Here is a 23,572-nt window from a genome sequence, read left to right as displayed (position 1 = left end):
TGGCCGATCAATACAATTCTATCGTAGGGACTCGGTTATAGCGACGAGGAACGGTTCTAATAGCGGTGCTCATGAAAACCATTCATTGTCAGGGGGTTGAGATATTTGGAATGAAGTCACCTGCATTCAAGCAGGGATTTCCCAGCAGTGAGAAAAGCACCAATAGGGATTCTCAGATATTATTAACCCTTTGATTGCTGGAGGTTAGGATACCATTTTTCCTTTAAAAACCTTATAAACCACATATACTTTACTTATAGAATCCTCTATTTTTTCCAGGACAACTTATTCATAGACACCAACTTTAAGGCAAGGAATTACCCCTTTATTTCCGTATAAATTCTATTCTATTCTATAACACCATAGTAGATTAATGCCATAGATGATATTGTAAATACATGACGTTAAGGGTTAAATTTCATGATCACGCTAAAGAACAACCTCCTTGCACCTGGGGGTTGCCCGCTTTAAGGGGCTGCAAGGTACCTGCACAGGGCTTGATGTGGGAGTTACATAGATGCTATTTTGCGTGTTATTATTATTATTTATTGTTTCATATAGCGCCATCCTATTCCGCAGCGCTGTACAATGGGTGTGTTATGATCCCCGTTGTTATTAGAGCAGTCGGGGCACTCACGTGTTTCTCCAAAGTGCGAAGGTTTTGTTCGTCGGAGTCGCTCAGCGGACTGCAGTGCATCTGAAAAGAAAAGGAATTATTACGCCGATATCAGTCTTATGTAACCCCCCCCAAAAACAAGTCATGTGACTAAGGGTTAAAATTGGGTTCGTTAAAGCTGTTTGTACTCTATGACACGGTGATACTTTATGACAATATTTTACCCTCCTCTCTCAATCACATTATTGACATTTTATCATGATTTATTAATAACACAACAAATGATTCAAGAATTTGATCAAGGGGAGAAGGAAATAATAATAATAATAATAATAATCAAAATAATAATAATAATAATAATAATCAAAATAATAATAATAATCATAATCAAAATAATAATCATAATAATAATCAAAATAATAATAATAATCATAATAATAATAATCATAATAATAATCATAATAATAATAATAATCAAAATAATAATAATCATAATAATAATAATCATAATAATAATCAAAATATTAATAAAAATGGGATAATTACACTCCTTGGTAATCGAATCCCATATACGCTGTGTGGGTGACAATACACACCTGTAGTAATATTTATATATATATATATATACACTGAATGCTTTAAATATCATTTATGGGGGCGCTTGTTGTGTCACGACGTCCAATCTCTTTGTGTAACCGGGTGCTTTATTCCCGCATGCTGGCAAGCCGCTCTAGCCGTAGATCAGTTGCCAGCATGCAGGCAAGTGTTGATTAATTATGATTAATTACTGTAATTATGGAATCCACCAGTTACATTAAGCTGCCAGCTCCGGGTAGCGATCCCTGCGCATGGGCAGGGATCGGATAGTTTGTTATTATTGCAGGAGACGCTGCCTATCGGTCGCCGACTAAATCAGCAGCATTGTCCCTGCTGCAACGGGAGGATTCCACTATCTGAGATGCGGCGGCACCCGGAGGGTTATATCACCGGTATGAGATACAGCGCGTTATACGTCTCCCGGTTAGGTCTTGTATACACGTGACGAATGATTTAGGGATTCAGATTTAAATCGAGCCATTAAAAGGATTTCGCGATCCTAGCGGCGGCGGCAGCGGCTCATCGGAATGCATCGTTTAGTTGGGAACAGACGGAGTTAGATCCGCATCTTGTTTCGTTTTAACAACGACCTTTAGAACTTGCCAAGAGCGTTAAACACTTTTGTAATAAAGTTATTTTGGACCCCGCAGGCTACGTACCCTGAGCCCCCCCCCCCAAAAAAAGAATATTTTTGTTTTTCAGAACAAATCGTGGTTATTTTAGGATCATCTTGTTGAATTGTATGTTTTTCAAATAATATTTGCATAAAATGGAGAAAGCGCTTGCAGGGAAAGCAATTTCAGATCAATCGCCAAAAAAACAACAACTGAACGGCGGAACTAATCAGGAATATGTAACTGCGGCTGTGGGCTGATACGCTCACATTTCCCTAAACTGTCCGTTTTTTGGAATTCTTTTTTTTTGGATAATACTATAAACTTTGTGCCTGCGCGTCGGCAAACAATAATAATCCGATTATCTTTCTAATGAATTTATTTCATCGCGTAAATATATAACCCAGAACAAGAGGCCATAATCTAACACTACAGGGTCAGAGGCTTAGATGGAACGGAAGGAAGTTACTGAGGGGGTGGTAGATGCGTGAAACAGCCTCCCAGCAGAAGTGGCAGAGGGAATTTAAACATGCATGGGATAGACGTAGAGCTACCCTGACAACTTAACAAGTTTGGACCTTCTTACCCCAAGATTTGCCTTTTTTAGGTAAGCGTTTACACCATATGATAAAAATGACCTCATGCATCAGGTATATATATATATACACGAGTCTAATAAATGTCAATTTATTTTAATCGCTATTGCTAATTTTCTTATAGATTCTGTTTGGGTCAAGTATAATTTTCCCAGGATACAATAATCACGTGGAACAAACAAAAGCACTGATAGGTTGTTGCCATAGAAACTGAAAAAAGCTTCTTGGAAGTTTTAGAAGAAAAAAAAATGACAGATCTTCTCGTTTTTTGTCTAAGTAGATCAGAACCTTTAAACGTGGAATTTGTCGGCAGATCGGCCCCCGTTTGGCCCCATCTGGTCACGCCATAAAGACTCAAACCTTAATCAGTCGTTGGTCTCGTCTTAGATTCAGGAGCCGTATGCCTATCCCATGCATGTTTAAATCCCCCTCGCAGTACTAACCTCTTCCACCTCTGCTGGGCTGCTGTTTCACTTATCTACCACCCTCTCAGTAAATGTGCATTAACAGCATAACATGCAGCCGTTCTAGAGCGAGAACCCGCACGGCTGCAGGGGAGTGTTGCCGTTAATGAATAAACCGAATCATTTTGTATAGTTTTATCGACCAGAGCTTACCGCGGCCGATGAAATCCTGGAGCAGCCCGCCGAGCGCAGCCTAATGAACGCGCCGAGCGCAGCCTAATGAACGCGCCGAGGAAGCAAATTACACGCCTCAAGCCGAGCAACCGGACAAAATTCCAAATCACTTCTTTTTCTATACAGAAACACACGTTTCGGGGGAATTAGGTGGGTTTTGTAATATTTTTGACACCGTTTAACGATGCAGAATTCAAAGAGAATCCGGTTATGGAAATGTACTATTTTGTGTGATGTCAAATCTGTTTTTTTACAAGATTAGATAAAATGTAACATTTAAAATCATTTATTTTACGGGCCATTGAAATCATTTTCATTGAAATCATTTATATTAAAGTCTTATGTGAGTAATATGTATCTATGGTTTGGGGGGCCGCGGGGGGCGCCGGAGTCTCCCTTTGCTTCTTAATCCCGTGAAATCGAAAAGGAAGAAGATCGTTTCTATGCCGTTTCTGAGAACATACGAAAAAAAACCTCAGATTCCGGAATTCCTGACACGAGCGACAAGGGGCCTTTTTGTGGGTTCCCCCCCCAATATAATAATTCCGCAATTTATATTCAGGATGGGCGACTGCGTCCCGAAACATCCGCCAAGAAGCGGTAAATAACGAGACGAGAATTATTTGGAAAGCTCATTTTGTTACATTTATGTACTTCCCGGAGAAAAAAGATCCAAGAGATACATTTAATAACGTTTGTGTGATTGGCGTGGGGCTGTTTTCACTCCAGGTCTGGGACCGCCATATATTTCCGGGCTTTCCGTTTATCCAGGAATCCAAGTCCGAAATCCGGATAGCTGGAGGGATTTCTCTGGATATCGGATGGCCATGCCATGCTATGGTTCATATCCCTGCTTGAACACAGGTGACCCAACTAAGTGTATATTTAAAATCCCTAAATAAAGTCCCTACATAAAACCTTCATGATGGGCTATTGAAGGGTTAATATTTAAATAATTTAATAATATTCATACTGCTTTTCAAAGTATATATATATATATATATTTATTTATATATTAAAGAGCAGTCCACGCAGTAATTCATGTAAAAGAAGAAATCAATGGAATTAGGTTTTTCTTTAGTAAATGCTCTGGCGGGGGTTCCAAACTTTTTTTTTGCTGGAGTTTGTGGCGATTTGTCTCACTGCAATGCAGAAAAACGGCCGTTAACCCAAACGGAAGGACTGAATACTCGGCTGGCGGCTGCCCCAGACACAAATATGATTTTCCTACTGATTTGAAGCTATTTTCCTGATAATTGATGTTTTCTTTATTGATGGCCCCGGTTACACAGAAACCAATACAGAATTCTGACTTGGAAACTGGAGTCACAAGACTTAGGACATTATAGACCTCCTAAGTGTCCCTGTTTAGAAGGGACAGTCCCTCTTTGTGCCCCAAATCTCTCTGTGTCCCTCTTTCCTCCCCTGATGCCCCCTCTTTTCTAGGAGCTCGGAATGTTTGCTGGGTATGAGGGTATCGCAGGGTTCTTACAGCCCCTAAAAGCCCCGATAATGTGTATAGAAACAGCAGGGAATGGGTTAATACGTTAAACTAGCTCCTTCAAATATATTCTTCTTCTAAATGCCTTTTTTACGCATTTACATTAATAGCTATTAGCAGGTCACAGAGTCTCTTGTTCAGCTCTGATACCTCCAGCCACCTCCAGCATGCCCGGAAAGCTCCATCATTGATTTTAATGCTTTCCTGTTTCTGATTGGCCACTTCAAGCAGCCAATCGATGGCCTAAATCGTTGGGCCATAAAGACGGAGAGCCTCAGGTCCGGAGCAGCAGCTTCTATGTAAGGTAGGCGATTTCTTTTAAAGCCCACATATCAGAGGTCTCATAAAGCACTTTAACGCACGTTCTCCTTTGCTGCCGCTGCCGGGGACATTAAACTGTCCCTTTAAGACGTGGCGTCATTGACACATGAAATATGCATTTCTTTCGCTCACATGGTAAAAAAAACAAATAACAAACCTGTCCCGCTAACCGCACCACATTCCGACCGTTAAATCCAAGAGGGAGACTTCCGTGACATGCCAACGGTCCGAAATTCATTATGTAGGATTAATTATACTTTCAGAAGCGACTTTTAATGCGGCCATTACTGCAAACGGGGGCCAGAACAGTCATTAGAACGTTTGCAGGCTCTGCCAAGTCACATTTCACGTTAATATACGAGATGAATTAGCGCACCGCATTTTATGGAGAACGGCCAGCGAAGTCTCTATTATTACAACACAATAACAAAGCCCGATAAATCACGCGTCACCGCCGGTTAATGTTCTATTTCTTTTCTCTTCCATAAATTGCTCATTAAGAAAAGCAACGATATGATTTCAAAGGGGCCGCTGCGGCTGCTCTTCCTTGTTTTTCCTTTTCTTTCTGATTCTTAAAGGAAAATTCTTAGGTCCTTTTTACTGTATATTGGATGTAAATCTGAACTAAAAACTTAAGGAATAATAAAGACAATAATAATAATAATAATAAATAATATTGTATGGTTTGGGCTATGTATCAAGATGACCAAAAAGGTCTATTAGGGATTATAATTTAGTAACCAATTACTAAAAGTGGTGCTTTTAACATGAAAAAAGCACAATTACTTAGAAAATATTCACTTTAAACAGTCTCCTTTTGAAGCTGAGGCTGGTGGCAGTTTGTGGCAGATCCTGGATTATGTAATCCGTTCACTTTTATCACGCGGTAAATGTGTCTGTCGGCGGGAGCAGGACTCACCAGGATGACGGCCAGGACCCTGCCGCTGTCCTGATCGCTGAGCGGGATTATCAGCACTGCAACAAAGACAAAGAAACAGAGGGTATATTAACCAAATAACGACATTACTTTTATATAGCGCCATCTAATTCCGTAGCGCTGTACAATGGGTAGACAGAACATAGCAAGTAGTCTATAACACAACAAATTGACCTACAGAGATAACAGGTGAGGAAGGCCCGGCTCAAACGAGTTTACAGTCTAGAGGAAATCACATGGCAAACTGAACCGTATGGGGTCTTTTGGCCTCAGATGTACCCAAACTCCTCCAGTATTACCTGATTCATTTCCCTTTTATAGTTTTTATGGCTAAGAAAGGGCCCAATTCGCCTGTGGGGGATGGGGGGGGCAGAGATACCCACTAAGGTGCATTCTTGAGGTGCAGGTTGGGGACCCATGCCTCATTAGCAGCGGATGGAGAGAGGGGATCTGTCGGAGCCGAGTTTGTGTGTTACAGTTTGTGTGTTACAGTTTGTGTGTTACAGTTTGTGGGTTACAGTTTGTGTGTTACAGTTTGTGTGTTACAGTTTGTGGGTTACAGTTTGTGTGTTACAGTTTGTGGGTTACAGTTTGTGTGTTACAGTTTGTGGGTTACAGTTTGTGTGTTACAGTTTGTGTGTCACAGTTTGTGTGTTACAGTTTGTGGGTTACAGTTTGTGGGTTACAGTTTGTGGGTGACAGTTTGTGTGTTACAGTTTGTGGGTTACAGTTTGTGGGTTACAGTTTGTGCGTTACAGTTTGTGGGTTACAGTTTGTGTGTTACAGTTTGTGGGTTACAGTTTGTGTGTTACAGTTTGTGGGTTACAGTTTGTGTGTTACAGTTTGTGGGTTACAGTTTGTGTGTTACAGTTTGTGTGTTACAGTTTGTGGGTTACAGTTTGTGTGTTACAGTTTGTGGGTTACAGTTTGTGGGTGACAGTTTGTGGGTGACAGTTTGTGGGTTACAGTTTGTGTGTTACAGTTTGTGGGTGACAGTTTGTGGGTGACAGTTTGTGTGTTACAGTTTGTGTGTTACAGTTTGTGGGTGACAGTTTGTGGGTTACAGTTTGTGGGTGACAGTTTGTGGGTTACAGTTTGTGTGTTACAGTTTGTGGGTGACAGTTTGTGTGTTACAGTTTGTGTGTTACAGTTTGTGGGTTACAGTTTGTGGGTTACAGTTTGTGTGTTACAGTTTGTGTGTTACAGTTTGTGGGTTACAGTTTGTGGGTTACAGTTTGTGTGTTACAGTTTGTGGGTGACAGTTTGTGTGTTACAGTTTGTGTGTTACAGTTTGTGGGTTACAGTTTGTGTGTTACAGTTTGTGTGTTACAGTTTGTGGGTTACAGTTTGTGTTACAGTTTATGTGTTACAGTTTGTGTTACAGTTTGTGGGTGACAGTTTGTGGGTGACAGTTTGTGGGTTACAGTTTGTGTGTTACAGTTTGTGGGTTACAGTTTGTGGGTTACAGTTTGTGTGTTACAGTTTGTGGGTTACAGTTTGTGTGGTACAGTTTGTGTGTTACAGTCTGTGGGTTACAGTTTGTGGGTTACAGTTTGTGTGTTACAGTTTGTGTTACAGTTTGTGTTACAGTTTGTGTGTTACAGTTGAGGACATGTGAGTTGACTTTGACCTTGCATGCCCTCATGTGTAATTTTCGAAATGTAAAGTAACAGGTTTCTGCTAGCCTTCAGAGTGTGACTGGAATCAGCCGAATTAACCCTTAATGGAAACGACAGCTCGACTTCTTGGTGAAGAGTTGCCCAGGAGCCCATTTAATCTTGGCGAGCCCTTGGCCCAAACCTGTTCCAAAAAATCATTCTCTAAGTATGTAAAATATTGTCTCGTTCGTAGATTTTGCTGGGAACGCTTATTCACACAAATACAGTTTAAAGTTTTTATTCTTTATGTTTCATCAAGAAAACCAGAAGGAGCAGCAGGAAGTAATGCGCGTAACAGCAAATAACTTCCCCCTAACTGGCAGAAAATCTAATGTTCCTGTTCTCGCCAGTTGTGTAAACTATACTTTTTTTTAGATATATGAGAAACTTGTACTTTAGCTATAGTTTCACATTAACTGACTATCCAGATTGTTTTTCAATTAATAAAAAAATAAAAAATAAAAAACAGAATGGCTGGAATCGGGATTTCACTGTTTATTTATAAATAATGCATACTTTTATTGTGTCTGTTCCTCTTCCTAGAAGGTTTTTGGTTTGTGTTAAACTTTTGAGGAGTTTCAGTAAATGCAGTATTGAACGAGCAGTAGACGCTGCCAGAGGCCTTTACCCTCCCAGCCTGACACTGACCTTGTTTATCAGGTGGTAGCGGAGCGGCCAGGCTGCTCATCTGCTGACCGAGCAGCTCCGAGGGGGTCAGCCCGCTGCATTCTATCCGCTTCCGAAGGAGGACGGCGTCCCTGCGAGAATGAAACAGCCAACAGCTAATCAATAAAAAACACAAGAGAAGCAAAAACGTACTAATAAAACAAAAAAAACAGATATTCGCTTCAAGCAGATCTGCCCGTTTCCCAAATCCTACATCTCAGAGCTCAACAGACTAAATAAACCTGGGTAATGGCGGCTCACGGATAAAAATAAGAATTATAACATATGATAAACATTAAAAAAATGCTTCCTGTTCACATAATTTGCATGGGCACGCCTCCACATTAAGTTGCCCCTCCCCTTTTTGTGGAAGCGGCTATAGACTGGTGAAGCTTTGCCACCATCTGCCACAGATCTGAGCTTTCTTAAGATATTGCAATGAAATTTGAACAAAAACGTGGAAGCTGCAGGCGGTTTTAGTAAATTAACTGGAATTTATCACATTTTAAATAAGAAACCAACGGGATTAGCTAGGAAAATCGAAGAGGTCTGTTTTTAAAAACCTCTCCTAATAAAAGGGTCCGAAACCCCAGTCAGATCTACGACCGTGGACCACGAAAACATTTTTACTTCTTACCTGCACCGTTTCCCAATTGCGGAATGTATGAAATTGTTTGCGAAATGCGTCAGACCATCCACAGTAAACACACGAATATTTTCACTGAATAATATTATAATAATATAATATAATATTGGTTAAATAATTGTGTGGTTTTATGTGTTTTAATACGCCTGGTTTTAAATAAAATATTTTACTAAAGGACATAAAGAAATGCCTTGCTATCCCTGGCGCTGACACCCACCGCATGCGGTAAAGTCCCCGTGTTTATATGTAAAAGTCATGTAAAACGGCACCATGTGAGCGGAGACAGTAACTCGCTTGCCAGCAATCGCTTGTCAAACGGCAAATTCAGCAGATGGATATTTTAATTATTAATACTCCAGTATCCAGGGGGTTTTTTTTACCAATTTTTACCAAGATCCATAAAACAAACAAGATCGCTCTACAGTAAGGGTTCTGAAACACGAGTGATTGTCTGATTGGCCGAGACACGCGCTGACATCACCAGTGAGATGTATTATTCTGTATACACCTCGCTTTCTAAAAACTAACACAGAATTAACACAACAAATGAAAAATAACATATATTTCTTTTTAATAAAAAATGTAATGTTTCCTTTGTTTTTGTTAACAACGATTGGTATAAAAGGTGTCTGGGGGTGTGGTTAGAGGTGTGGCCAGGTGTGGGGCTTGATTAAAACTATTTATGCGACTTTGTGACCTAATCACATTAGGTAATTATGTAACTGAGTAAGGCATTTAGAAGAAGAAGAATGCATTTTCTTTACATTAAGAAGAAGAGCGAATTTGGTAAAGAAGAACCTTTATTGGTAAAATATGTCTGAAAAGAAGACCAAAGCTTGCAATCTAATGTGATGTGGTTATCCAATGATAATTAGATTTACCAGATTTGCTGATTTGATTGAGCTGCTTATCACCGGTTAAGACCTCCATCTGAGCCGTGGATCTGGTATTAGCTGCCTGCCCTGACCTCAGCCTGAGCCCTCATAGTGTTGTTTGTTGCCTGCCCTGACCTCAGTCCCAGGTGTGATGTTTGTATTTGCTGCCTGCCCTGACCTCAGTATAAGTCCTGATTGCTATCTTGCTTCCCGATCCCTGCCTTTTTTTCTGAATAATCAGAAATGTATAGTAACATAGAATTTGATGGCAGATCGGCCCCATTCGGCCCCCGTCTAGTCGCCGGTTTCTCCTGCTGTAAAGACTCAAACCTTAATCAGTCGTTGGTCTCGTCTTACATTCAGGAGCCGTATGTCCATCCTATGCATGTTCCTTTCTGGGAGGCTGTTCCACTTATCTACCACCCTTTCAGTAACGTTGTGGCTGGTATTATAGGAATGTCTTCCTTTACATATAAATTAGAAAGGATTTAGCGACGATCCAGCTTCATAATAACAATAATTACTATAAAGCGTTCGATAACCTTCCTAAACACATGCTAAATATTACTTTGCCTCCATTGGCCAAAGCCGTCATGACAGATGGCGCCAGCTCCTCCGCCAGGAGCTGTGTACAAAGCCGCTGCAGGCTGATCACGCGCCGCAGCCAAGTTTACTAAAAGCTATTTTGATAACAAAATTGATAGAAAAAGCCTTGAAAACAACCAAAACGCGCTTCCAACTCCGTAAGCCTCCAGCACCGAAGGGGTTAAATGTCTTCAATGACGATTCGTAATTAAACATCTGAAATAAACGAGTTCCCATCTCAGGAATGAAGACGCAGCACTTTAGCGGTGATTAAGCGGCTCGTGTTCCTCTGTAATCAATTTCATTTGGCTCAACCTGTGGAATATTTCAGCCTCAGTTAAAGGTGCTGTTCCACTTAGACAACATGCCCATCACACCAGTACGTTAAGCAGCCTGTCATCTTACGCCGTGCTTTGAATGTTTACTCATTCGCGGACGACGGTGGGCGGTCCCGCGGGGGGCGGGGCGGTCCCGCAGACAATGGTGGGCGGTCCCGCGGACGGCGTTGGGCGGGCCCATGGACCCGGAGCAGCTTGTCCTGGAGCCTCCGAGCAAACGCAGAGAGTTGCCGGGAACGCTGGTCGCTGGTACATTTTTTCCACTTTTAGATAACGAAGATCCCCAATTTGTATTATTCTTTATTTATTAAGCAGTAACATACTCCATGGCGCTGTACAATTTAAATGTTAGGTGGTTAACAAACACGCAACAGTGATACACGTACAGATACAATAGGGCTCGAGGACCCGGCCCGTGAGCTTGCAATCTTGCCTTAAGGTACTTTTATACAAAGTTCCGTACAAGAATGGTGGGCTCCTGAGGGCCCCACTCGTGAACTTAAGATCTGAAAGAAGTTATACGGGGAATTGAGAAAAAGATCTGACAATGTCTGCTGGTTTTATCTGCTGCTAATCATATTAATCTAGACATTTGAGATTAAACTTAATTGCCATGTAAGCAATCTTTTGCCTCTCCCGCCCCTGCCTTGTCCGCAGGGGCAATCGTGACACTCTAGGGGCCCCCGGGCGACCCCTGTGACCACTTGTCCACCCGACTGGAAGATCTCTCATACTGTATCCCTGCGTCTGACTGATCCAGCACGCAGGAAGTGACATCACATCCACTTCCTGCATGCTGGATCAGTCTGCACACAGCACAGAGGAAGAGAGACAGTAGGCGGAGCTACAGGCAGGGTAGTTGGGGGCACTGACAAGCTGTTTGGTGACAACAATGGTAAGGACAGGCTGTTTGGGGGAAAAGGTGGCACTGCAGCAATTTCTTACACAAGGGCCCTGTGGTTTCTATTTACACCCCTGCTTGTTAGCTAACGATGGTCCTATAAGCGAAGCAGCCTCCAGGTAGAAGTGGTAGAGACCAATGCATTGGGGGAAACAGGCATGGGACAGGCCTATGGCTCCTGAATCTAAGACGAGGCCAAGGCATGGGAAAACGGGCAGACTAGGTGGTCCGAATCGAGCTGATCTGCCCGAAAATTCTGTGTTTCTGCCCTTATAAAGTGAAGCTCCTGTGTTTTCATACCAAGGTCAAAATCTGACAGCGCTAAATTTATTCTCAAAAGGCAAATTCAGCAGACGGATATTTTAATAATTAATACCCCGGGCCACCAGCTTTGTTCTCAGACGTATCCAGGGTTTGTTTCTGCAGCTAAAAATGACGTGTTTTGATGTGCCAGCAAATATTAAACGATGTCCCCGAAGGAGAGTGTCCGCGATTTCTGCAAACGGACTGCAGATCATTTTTAATTAATGGGAAAAAAAATGTAGCCCCCTTGAAATCTACTTTTTTTAAAAAATTCAGGAGCCATATGCCTATTCCATGCATGTTTAAATTCCCTTACTGTATTACCCTCTACCACTGCTACTGGGAGGCTGTTTCACTGATGTACTAATCTCTCTGTAATGTAAGACTTTCTCTCTCTGCCCCTTAACGACAATTCACGTACCGGGCACGTCACAGAACGACATGCAGTTAATGACACTTGACGTGTCCGGCACATAACCATCCTTGGGAACTTCTGGGCTCCGGCTACCCGGAGCCTTCCCTTGGGGGTCGCGGCCAGGACTGCACACTGACGTCAGCGGGCGGTCCTCATATTGGAAGGCAGCATGTCTTTATCAAGATGGCGGCACTTTTCTGCTAACTGGAACCAAGACAGTAAAAAGGTTCCCAGAGGGTCTGTCCAGATCCTCCTGAGACCTTTGAGCTTCTGCTGGCTGATCCCAGGTCCTGAATGAAGCTCTGTCACCGCTCCTCATCTGACGCTACCCTGAGCCAACCGCTCCGCCGGCCCCCCGTACGATCCAGAACCAAACTTCTGACCTACAGAGCCTTTAATAACTCTGCACCCCCCCCTATATCTCTACCCTCCTCTCCAAATACCCCCCAACCGCCCTCCCAAAACTTTAAATCAGAGCAGCCTGTGTGTGTGGGGGGGGCAATTAGCCGTGTGGCCCCTGTGCCAGCCTTCCCCTGGACTTATTCCCCATCTCCACCATCACTATCCACCATCCGAATGAGGCAGAACTCAACCTCATTAAGTGGACAAGTCACGGTTTTAGAGCGCCCAGGATTTTAAGGTAAAAACCCAAAGAAAAAAAGAAATCAATAATCCTGAAAAAAATTCTTGATTCCGAAAATATATTCGACAATACAATATTCTGCAAATATTCTGGTTTTACGCAATCAATAAATATATCACATTCACATTTTTTTTTTTTTAAAGCTACACCGAGCATGATCAGAATTTTTTAAAATTTTTATTTCATTTTAATATTTAATTTTTTTTTTACAAAATCAAAATAATGACTACCCAATAAATCTTTTTTTTTTTCTTTTTTTCCTTTTCTATCAAAAAATACACCTCTGTGTCGGGGTCTGGTCTCACTCTTTTCGCTAAGCAGTAGTTTAGCTCTCGAATTAGATTTTTGCCTCCGGGAATATAAAAATTTCCATCCAATTCCAGATAAGCAGCCTTCGCCTTTTTCAGAACGCAGGAAAGAATAGAGAGCCACCGAATGTATCCCGGTCGCACTCAAAATAAATTATTTTCTTTCCTTCCAAAGGAATTTTTCTCCCCCCCCCGCTGATGAGAATCAGATGCGAAGACGCCGCCGTGTGCTCTCTCACGTTCCAAAACATCCATCACACAAATGAGACTCTTCACTGCGCGTTATTTCATACCCGGGAAATCAATTCCATTCAGCGAACGCGCTTTCTCGCTGTAAATAAAAGAAGCGGCGTTTCCGTACGGGGTACTCGCAGAACATTCTGGAAGCTTATTTTAACCCCCCTTTGGCCAACGAGCTGTGAAAGCGCTTGGCGTTAATTCAGTTGGCAGGTAAATCAATGCAGAGTAATGAGGCGGTAACTCTTCAGGGGGGGATACATGAGAGGAGCCCCTAAATATGAATATATGTATTTTTAATGTACACTGAAGTCCTTTTTGCTATAATTCCTATGCATTTTAACGCAAGGAATGCCACTTCTGTCTCGTCTTCCTCTCATGTAGACTTTAATATAATTCTTTCAGCATTTAGCTCTACAGAAAACCTGTTTTTTATTTCATTTTGTTCCAATAAACTCCCTTTATCTGCAGACCTGGAGCCGCCGTTGCTGTCAGTCATGTGATATTTTGGGTGACTTTCCCGGCTCAAACACCACACTGAGCTGATGCTTTATGGCGATGCTAATGAAGTCCGTCCCTCCATAGACATTTATTAGTCAGAGAGTCTGGCTGGGTGACTAAGACTGAGTCATTCTATTGTTCCCCACAGGCAGTGTGATAAGGAGTTGGGGGGGTTTAGTAGATCGGGGGTCAGACAACAGAGCGAGAACTAATGGCTGATATAAAAAATATTCTCTTATACTAGTAGCAGAAAACGTTGGTGCGAGGTTTCTAGGTTGCTTAAATTGTCCGCGGTGCTGTAGGGTGGCTCAAAAATAATAAGCTTGGGCATAAATCGCGACCCAAGGCGCGTCGCTGGTTACAGTCCACCTGATTATTGTTTATTCATCAGAACATTTCTGCGACCATAAACGCTCAGAACCTCTAGGAGATGCAACCGCAGAAATATCTGGAGATAAGTGTTAAAGAATTCTAGAATTCCTTCCAAACGCGGGCCTCAATGTAATAATCACTCCGATGACGATGCGCTACGTGGTTTGCATGGATCGAAGTTTTTGGTTAGTTGGAAATACATGTATTAGAAGGCGTGCTCCGGCTATGGGCTCTCGGAATATGTGTAGCGATAAACGTTCCGGAATGATACATTACCCTTAAAACGTAACATCGCTCATCGCTGGCACGTCTTCCGCGACTGTTGTGGAAACAGCAGTAATCTCGGCTGATGAAAATGCCGTTTGGGTCTATTTTGTCACAAGGCAAATTTACTCGGCTGCCAGGACTCGCAATCTCCTCCTGGCGCCTGGACATACGCGGCTTCGCATGTGATTGCCAAGCACTGCGTTGACTGACCTTTCGAGCGATAAACACCAATTAAGGGGAAGATAGCGGTGTACTGCTTTTAGCGAACATCCTTCAGCGCTGCTACTTACTGCCGTCAGACATGAATTCTCTGATTTTGGAGACGGCTGGGAGAGCGTTCAGTACATGGATAACGCTTATGGTGGACAGTCTATGACATTGAGGAGATGTGAATAATATGTTAGGAGAACGCGGTTGGGTAACGGGCAGACCGGTTTATAATGTTCTTTCTCCAAGACTAAGATTAAGGTTGGTAATAAAAGAAGTTTTATTTTAATGTGAGGGTATTAGATAAATGGAGCCGTCTCCCATCAGAAATGGTTGAGACTTATACAGTAAGGGGATTTAAATATGCATTGGATGGGCATACAGCTATACTGAATATAAGAAACAAGGAATCGTTGAGATCTGAGTCTTACATCAGACTAGACGGGCTGAACGGTTCTTATCCGCTGTCAAATTCTATGTTTCTATGAATTCCGTCACAGTAACTGCACCGGGTCCGCCATTTCTTTTTACCTTTCATAGCCCAAACATTTGACTTCATGCAATGTCCAATTACCCCTTATAACCCTGTCTAAGTACCCACCAAACCATGATGGACATCACGGAAAGGAACCTCAACCAAGGTCTCTGTACTTAAGGGCTGGACTCTTCTACACCGCATGCACTCGCCAAAAGATCTAATATTGTCTGAAACAGCCATGACCATCAGTTGGCACCTCCGACACACTGGACCACAGAGAGTGTTCATGCGCGTGATACCTAGACAAGGAGGGAGGCATGCTTACACCGACCATTCTTACTTTTAAATCTGCTTGACGGACAGACCACATTACAAACAGACAAACCTGATGAGTAGCTTTGATTGCCCTGTATAAAGCATATTTAAATCCATTAGATTTCTTGATCTATACATTCTCCTGACCCCTTTTTGCAGAGACGTTTTAGCCATGGATGGCCTTTTACAATGCAGAGTGAATTCGTGAAGTTGACATCACAACCTTCCCGCCACTTCACTTTAGTGAATAAAGTCCATTAAGGGCTTCTACTTGGTGTATAGAACATCACAAAGAGCTTTCAGCGTCCCAGTCTTCTGCAGTTCACTTCACAGCACCTTGAATATTTCATCCGAAGAGATCCAGGCAGATATTCACTTAAAGATCTGCATTCACTTTAGAAGAATGCTTTATTTCTTTAGAATATAATATGCGTAATAAAATGTGACCCCCCCCCCAAAAAAAAACTATAGTATATGATGGGGACTATAAGGTCTTCGGAAAACACGATGGATCGCAGGAAAGCGCACATCCATCATTACGGAGCAGTAAATGCCTTTTAACGTGTAAGGTGTCGAAAAACGATTTAAGAAAAGAGATAAAGAGATAAAGAGATAAGATTATATTCGGAGCAGAGCGATGATTATCCATGTCCGCATCTTAAAACCATTCTGTGTAACTTGAGGTTCATTCTAAGTAGAATATAGACTCGAGGTGTAGATCTCAAAAATAAAACTCTTTTTTTGGGGTGTAAACAAGGAAACCGATATTCTGCCATCATAGAGAAAATGGAAAAAAATAAGAGGGATGCGTTTGAAAATTAGTGTCTAATCCCGTTGCCTAATGCTACAGGTTATTAAGAGCTTAACAAACGCCGCATCTTCATTATCTCCTTATTATCGTCCAGTAAATTATTCCGCTATACAATGAAACGGAAAATGAAGTACGCCCCACCAAAAAAAATACCGTATTTGCCCGACTATAAAACATAAAATGCTTTTTTTTTTTACAAAAAAGAATCCGAAAAACACATTATCGAGGTTCTCTTTTATTCAGACCTCAGATTCAGACTTCAGATTATAGCCAACATATTCGCGGAGAAAGAGAAGCGTTTCTGCGCCTCTCTCTCTTCAGGAATCCATACACATTTCTAATGCCAATAACTAAAGAATACATCCTGAAACTCGCACTCCAGAAAAATGTGTATGCAAAATAGACTGTAACGTACATTTATAAATTAAAACACAATTTGGGGACTAGTCTCTTCTTTTAATGTTTATGTTCGGTAGCCTGCAAATAAATATTACACGTTCCTTGAACACTGAATACGATTAGACAGCATTGTAGCAAATGTTCCATTCACGTACTGCTGTGGTAGAGCGGTCTATATCTTTGACATGGGCAGTCTGGAGGATAAACTTCTGTTTGTTAGATAAACAAACCCAAAACCGGCAACAACATAGAAGAACGAGGAACTTGGATACCCCCCAATGTGCACAACCTTATCACAACCCTTTACACGCTAGGTGAGCAGCTGCCATAATGTCAGCTCAGGAGAGCGGAGCTGGCCACTGAGATACAGAAGTGAAATGGGGGGTTGTCCAAACTGTGAAGGTTAAAGTAAAATGTCTGTCTACTGGAGGTGGCATCAACAGACCTTGAGAGAAGCAGATCACTCATAAAAAGTCAAGCTACGGTTGAGTAAAGAGCTGTGGGGTCGGACGTTGAATCTACCTTCGAGATGGCGGCCAGTCAAGAAAGGTTGGCGTGATGGTTGAGTTGTTGTCAAGACCAACAGACCTTCTGAGTTTAATGGAGTTCCGATTCAACTCGACTCCTCCAAGAGCCACTTTCCATATAATTACGCAAGCGACTATGGTTTTTTTTTTTATTATTACAGCTCAACTCAAGGCTTTTTTGAGGTAACACGTGTTGAATAAACAGCATTTTCCTGCCAAGTCGACATTCATGAATTTGGGAATTGGACATTTTGGTCAATTTCATATGGGTTTGCCATGCAATCTGGACTTGGCTGCTAACTCGCCTACAAAAGTATTACAGCTATTGTTTTAATAGACCCATATAAATTATATTTTTTATAATATAATAATATCATTATTTTTATAAATTCCTATAAATTATAATCTAATAATTATTTTTAATAAATTATAAAAATTACTTTTGCAGAACATAAAACAGTAACTAACACTTACTAACAATAGTAAATTATCCACATCAAATCATGAAAAATAATGTGAAATCATCTGGAAAGGTGAATAAAACATGGCTGATTTTTTTATCAACCTGCTAAGAAAACCCATTTAATGTTTCCCTTTAAGCAAAAACACCATTAGTTAAAGAGATATAACCATTCATAGTCCTGTATCAATGAATGACTTGACATGTATATTAATAGAGTAGCATTAAAGACCCTTGCCAGTGTTCTGGAACACATTTCAGAATATAATGCAATTTAGTGCCATATCCATGACATTTAAAGGTTAATGACACCGAGGATCTCAAAGAAACGTTCACTATAATAACACACTCCAGTGCTTCTGCCCAACAGGACTTCATCCACCCTCTACGGCGATGACATTTGTACATTATTCACCGCAAATCATTACGATGATGAATACGGCTTCTCGACCAGATGGCGTTCCTCAGAAGATTAGTACAACCATTGACAAGCCTTCATTTATTTTCTTCTGCTCCTCGGGCTTTGAGCCACCAAGACGTCTTTTGGTAGCGATATTTAATACGGGATCAGAAACACCAACCAGGGATTAGAGAATGGAAAGTGTGGCATTGATGGTTGGGAAAAGAATAGAACACGGAACCCTTCAAAAGTCTATTCAGGTGTTTATTTTATCTTCATTAGTGACCTTCACGTTAACGCCATCGCCCTCCCCCCGGGTGAAATATTCTGTAGTGTTCGATGACAGACTTGATGACACGTTAGACTGTTTAGCGAATAGGAGCCAGCAGGATTCATGCCTAGGGCTGGATACACAGATATGTGCCAGATATTTGTGTGTCAGGTGTCAACTCCATCCACGGTGCATTCAGTGGTACTGCTGGGCCATGAAGTCAACAGCAGGTGCCAAGAAAGTAAACAAGCTGTCATTCTAACCAAATTTCTGCTTCCATCACAACAAAAAAAATATTAGCGAGGCCGAACGGCTCCTGTGAGAAAAAAAGGAGCATTATGAATTAAAAGCCGCATCTCAATGTTTGAAAGCAATGTCCAATATCGCAGAGATGGAAAATAAGAAGCAAATGATGTTCAACATTCATAAGTGCAAAGTTAAGCATCTGACAAAATGCATGAATCCTATCGGGTAAATGGTCATCTCCAAATTTAACCACAACACAACAACTGACATGTAGAGCCACAAGGGCCGACAACTTATATTTTCAACCTCATAAAGAATTTATTCAAGGCAACGACATAATTCTGAAGACTGAATGTTTAGGGGGAAAAGATCATTGTGGTGCCAAAAAATATTCTGTTTTCTATTGTTCATGCTTGTTTTTTTAATAATTATATAGATAGTTTAATGGTGATGAATGACCAACTCATCACAGACTTTTTACTGAAGCCAAGCAGATCTTGACAGCAACTCATCAGAAGACGCACCGCATGCAACTCAACTCATCCTACCAACAAAGTTATGTCTGTAGCCCAAACGACAACTCCAAACTTTGTGTATTGGTGTGACAGTATGTGTCCTCAGAGCATGTCACTGCGCATGTGTGGGATTGATACTCACGCACAGCTTCAATTGACCCAAGTTGTGCCCCTTCAGGGCTGCAGAAGGCCTACCAAACAATTCTCACAACATTCCAACACGAATAAGAAAAATGGATACCTCTGTATTAGCCATAGAGAAGAGTCTTTAGCTGAAGTCGATACCTTTTGATGAACCAACATAGAGGAAGCTTTCAGGACCTCAGAGGTCTCTTCTTCTGATGAACTCTCCTTCTGAAGAAGAGACCTCTGAAGTCCTGAAAGCTTGTCTACATATATTTCTTAGCTGGTCCAATAAAAGGTATTAACTTCCACTAAGACTCAACGTTCCAATTTACAACTGTAGCGGTGTAGAGTGAAAACACACCTTTAAAAAAAATCATCTTACTTTCGAAGTGCTTTTAGTGGTGAATAGTTCCATTCCGCCGTTTGCATGATGTGATGCGGCACGGTGGCTGGTAAAGGGGCATCATTCTGTATTAGTCAGATATGTTGAGAGGAAGCCTGGGAATTATGCCTTAGATAATGCTATCGTGACAAGCAGGCTGCCTTAATCGGTAGTCTGGTGCTTGCGTTATATGCCCTCTTTTAGCTTTTTGCATAAGATGTAAAATCCGGTCTTGAGGTTGATACGTGACTGAGGGATTTATCAAGAGAGCAAGAAACGGTGGGAACGATAAGAAGTCTTCTAACACTCTCAAAAATGGCTTACAATATCAGATCAGTGACTTTAATCTTCTAAACGCGATATTCATGGCTTCTAAAGTATCCGGGAGCCCTGTTTCCATGCCTAGGAAGATATTTAAAAAGAAAAGAAGAAAAAACAATAGACCGTTCATGACGGTAACGTGGTGGAACCTGTGACTCCTGAAGATACCATCAAGAGGAACTTAGATCTGTAAGTCCTATAGAAGACAACACCATTCTTTCTCCAGATGGACCTTCATAGAAGTGTTTTTTTTGTTTTGTGACATGTTTTTAAGTACTCCCAAGGGAATTAAGTGTTTATATAAATTATTAATTCATCTTTATTATGTTGCCTTGTTTGAAGCTAATGATGACATACCAAGATCCAACGTGCTCCTCGGCCAAGTGTTTCCCACTTACCATTAACAATACCATTAAACGTCATTAACATAAAAAAAAAAATTCTGGGATTTGCTTTGCTGAGAATTGAAAAGCTCCCTCTCTTCCAGCCCAAGAACCAACGTCTCCGAACTGTGCTCTATGTATCTCTGTAAATGCAGGTTTCCATTGCGCGGCTCCCAGCTGACAAAGCTGCTTCTTCACATGCCATGTTTCATCGAATCATCCCCTTCTTGTTCCTGTTCCAGGCTCTAAGGATCCCTGATTCGACATGACACATCGGGCATTGTGAGAACACAGCCGTGCCTCGCTGTGACACGTAAAACACGGCTTCCACTTTGGGATCAGAGAGACACGGACCCCCTGTGCACGGAGAGGCATCGTGTAACGCACTGAACAAGACCGGCATGTCCAACTTCATTAAACTAACTTACCCCTCAGCAGGAACAATTTGAGGATTGAGACTCAGGGGAACAAGGGTCAAGATTTCCTTGAAGAGCGTCAAGATATGGATCAGGCTAACGATAGTGATACATCATGAAAGATTTATTCCCTTCAGAAAGAAAAGTTTTAAGGAGAAACTATCATGAAATAAGCAATGCTATAATAATAGCTAAAAGATTTTGCTCCACTGGACTTATATTATCAGCCGGGTAATATATTGAAGTATATTGAGAGTAAATGCCCCCAGCATCTTACGGATCAAATTGTATCGTGGCATCAGGCAACCTGTGTCATAATTAAGAGTATTTTTCATCGTTAGAGCTGTTGGCTTAGATGCTCATCTTGCCCAATATAGACAAGACCTCTGTGTTCAACTAAGTACAACTTCAGCCATATTTCCATGTAAAATGTATAGTGGAGTAAATTTTATATGGACTCCAATGCATTTCACTGCATGCAAATCGGTGCAGGCATTCTTAAGTTACTGCAGTTGGAAAATGATGACTTTTATTTTATTTTGTTCCTCCCACTGGTTGCCGCTGCTGAAAACAGGAAGTGTACTTAAGTACACTTCCCCCACATGCTCTGCCGCATTCTCATTGAAGCAAATGGGAGCTGAGCTGCGGCTAAAATCTATAGGAGTTGCTGGCATCCAACGCTACTTATCAGTGTTCAGCTAGGAAACATATACTGAGACCGGCGGACATGTATGGGGATCAAATCAAAACTTCATTGGGGGTCAGACAACCTGGAGCTGAGCCATTTGGTTGCCCCCATTTGTGAATCACTACAATAGAACGTTTCCAACGATTCCACCGCAATTATCACAAACGGACAATTGAGAATAAATCTAAAATAAAAATACCTCATTTCTGCAGTAAAGGGGTGTTTTTCGATTTATTTTAACTTTTCTGCGTCCAACAAACTTTTCCTTTTCATAATATATATTCTGCCCAACCCTGTGTGAGTATTTCATATAGTGCCCTGCCAAAGCATGAAATAGATTGTAATCTTGTGAGCAGGACCCTTGTTACCCTTTGAATGTATGGACTATAAGAAGCGCTGCAGAGATTGTTGGCGCTTTATAAATAAAAGATATAATAATAATAATAATTTCACACTTTGGCTGAAATGCCACGCGTTGTATACAAAGCCTAGACACTGAATAAAAAGCTTGACCTTCACACTTAGCCTGTAACTGTACACGCATTTAACCCACGATTTGTTTACTGCTAGATAAGCTCTGTATGAATGATATGCTTTATATCGACAGCAAGCCCATTGCTTGTTTTTTTTTAATGACATATTGTTCAACAAAAGTCATAGTAGAAAGATTTATGAGGGTTATTGAATCTCTATCATACGCGCTTAGTGCGCAGGAAGATTAATGATGCCCTTTTAATAAACAAAAAGCTTGTGGCTCTGAAAGAAGTGTGGGCTTGGTAAACAGACTAATAAAAATCATGACGCTTTTCCTGGTTCCATACATTAAGATTTTTGATATTTGGAGGTGGTTGGGGGGCGATGTAAGAAAGTGAGGGGGCTTAACACTGCCCCAAGGGTCCAGAAAGCTGCTTCCAGGTATGCAATTTACTAAAAAAAACTAGTAAACACATTTACTGAACGTCCCATTCCTCCTCCACGGTCCACCTAGTGGTGGGAGGATGTAGACACAGCTTCATAGGTGGCATGACTAGATCTGAATGGGTCCAGCACAAGCATCGTCGTCATGCTAATGCACATTCATGGGAAAGTCCGTACCCACCTTACCCGAAGAGCCACCTCGTGGCGTTCAGTTGCAGAGCATCACAATGCGGCCATGCAGGAGCTGCGATGGAGGTCACCTCACACCGACTTACGTGAATACCCAACGTGAGGTGCTAGCAAAACTGGGATCTGAGGTGAAGGTATGTCCTGCGACAACCCATACCTGCATTGCTTTCACAGCTCTCTGTGCCAGACAGAGGAGATTAGAGTGTCTCCCGGCCCAACCGGCCCTTGATCCCCACTGTCTCGAAAAAGTGAGTCAGTGGGGCCACGTATGAAATTCGGGACCATCCCAAGAAAACCAGAGTGTATTGTAGATATGGGGAACACCAGCTTATTTTATACATCACCCCTGCTGGTTTTATAATTATTTTTTTTGGTTTTAGAATTGAATAAGAATATTTCTATTAGAAACTCCACTCCAAAGCATTGCTTGCTTCACTGATCCAAGCGGCACCAACAAGGTCCTACTGCCCCTTTGAGTGTAAGGTTTTTGTTTATTCTGTTCCTCGTGTCTACAATGATTTAGGGACCACATGCACATCCATCTCCTCTAGACAAGATCGGGTGAAATATTAAATATCACTGCTTGTGGGCACATAATTAATCATTTCTGATTGATTACCACTTTCCGGCAAATGAAGGCGAATCAATTTACAAATCAGCAGCCGTCAGAGGATATCGATCATATAACACGTATGTTCCATTTTATACGGGGCTGATAAAGAATTGTTATTTGAGATTATTAAGCTGGAGAATGTGCCTTTTCTACTCTAGGAAATGGTCCCCCCCCGCATATCTCGCTGAAAGACGCAATTCACACTGGATTATTTGGACAACCTATATTGTTACATATGATAATGGGGTAAATGAATTCGAATTTCATGAATTAATTGTGCTTTTGAGTGGGATTTTGTGACACTTGGATGTTTGTCTGGGGATTTAGTCTCTTACGTCCAGCTTCTATGGCTCAAGCTCCCATGTCCTGCTT

The 23,572-nt window shown here is 41.5% G+C and overlaps 1 protein-coding gene across 2 annotated transcripts in view; it reads right to left on the bottom strand.

The window, feature by feature from the left end:
• PDE2A (phosphodiesterase 2A) overlaps window positions 1–23,572 on the bottom strand; it is a 148,341-nt gene that overhangs the window by 37,228 nt on the left and 87,541 nt on the right. For both annotated transcript variants that reach the window (XM_053456609.1, XM_053456610.1), the window contains exons 4-6: window positions 8,127–8,236; window positions 5,803–5,858; window positions 638–697 (exon numbers count right to left, since the gene is read on the bottom strand). In XM_053456609.1, the coding sequence (XP_053312584.1) occupies window positions 638–697; window positions 5,803–5,858; window positions 8,127–8,236 (226 nt within the window). The remainder of the gene's footprint in view (window positions 1–637; window positions 698–5,802; window positions 5,859–8,126; window positions 8,237–23,572) is intronic.

Source organism: Spea bombifrons, chromosome 2 (genome assembly GCF_027358695.1).
Source record: "Spea bombifrons isolate aSpeBom1 chromosome 2, aSpeBom1.2.pri, whole genome shotgun sequence".
NCBI lineage: Eukaryota > Metazoa > Chordata > Amphibia > Anura > Pelobatidae > Spea > Spea bombifrons.
This window is presented reverse-complemented; position numbering and strand designations above follow the sequence as displayed.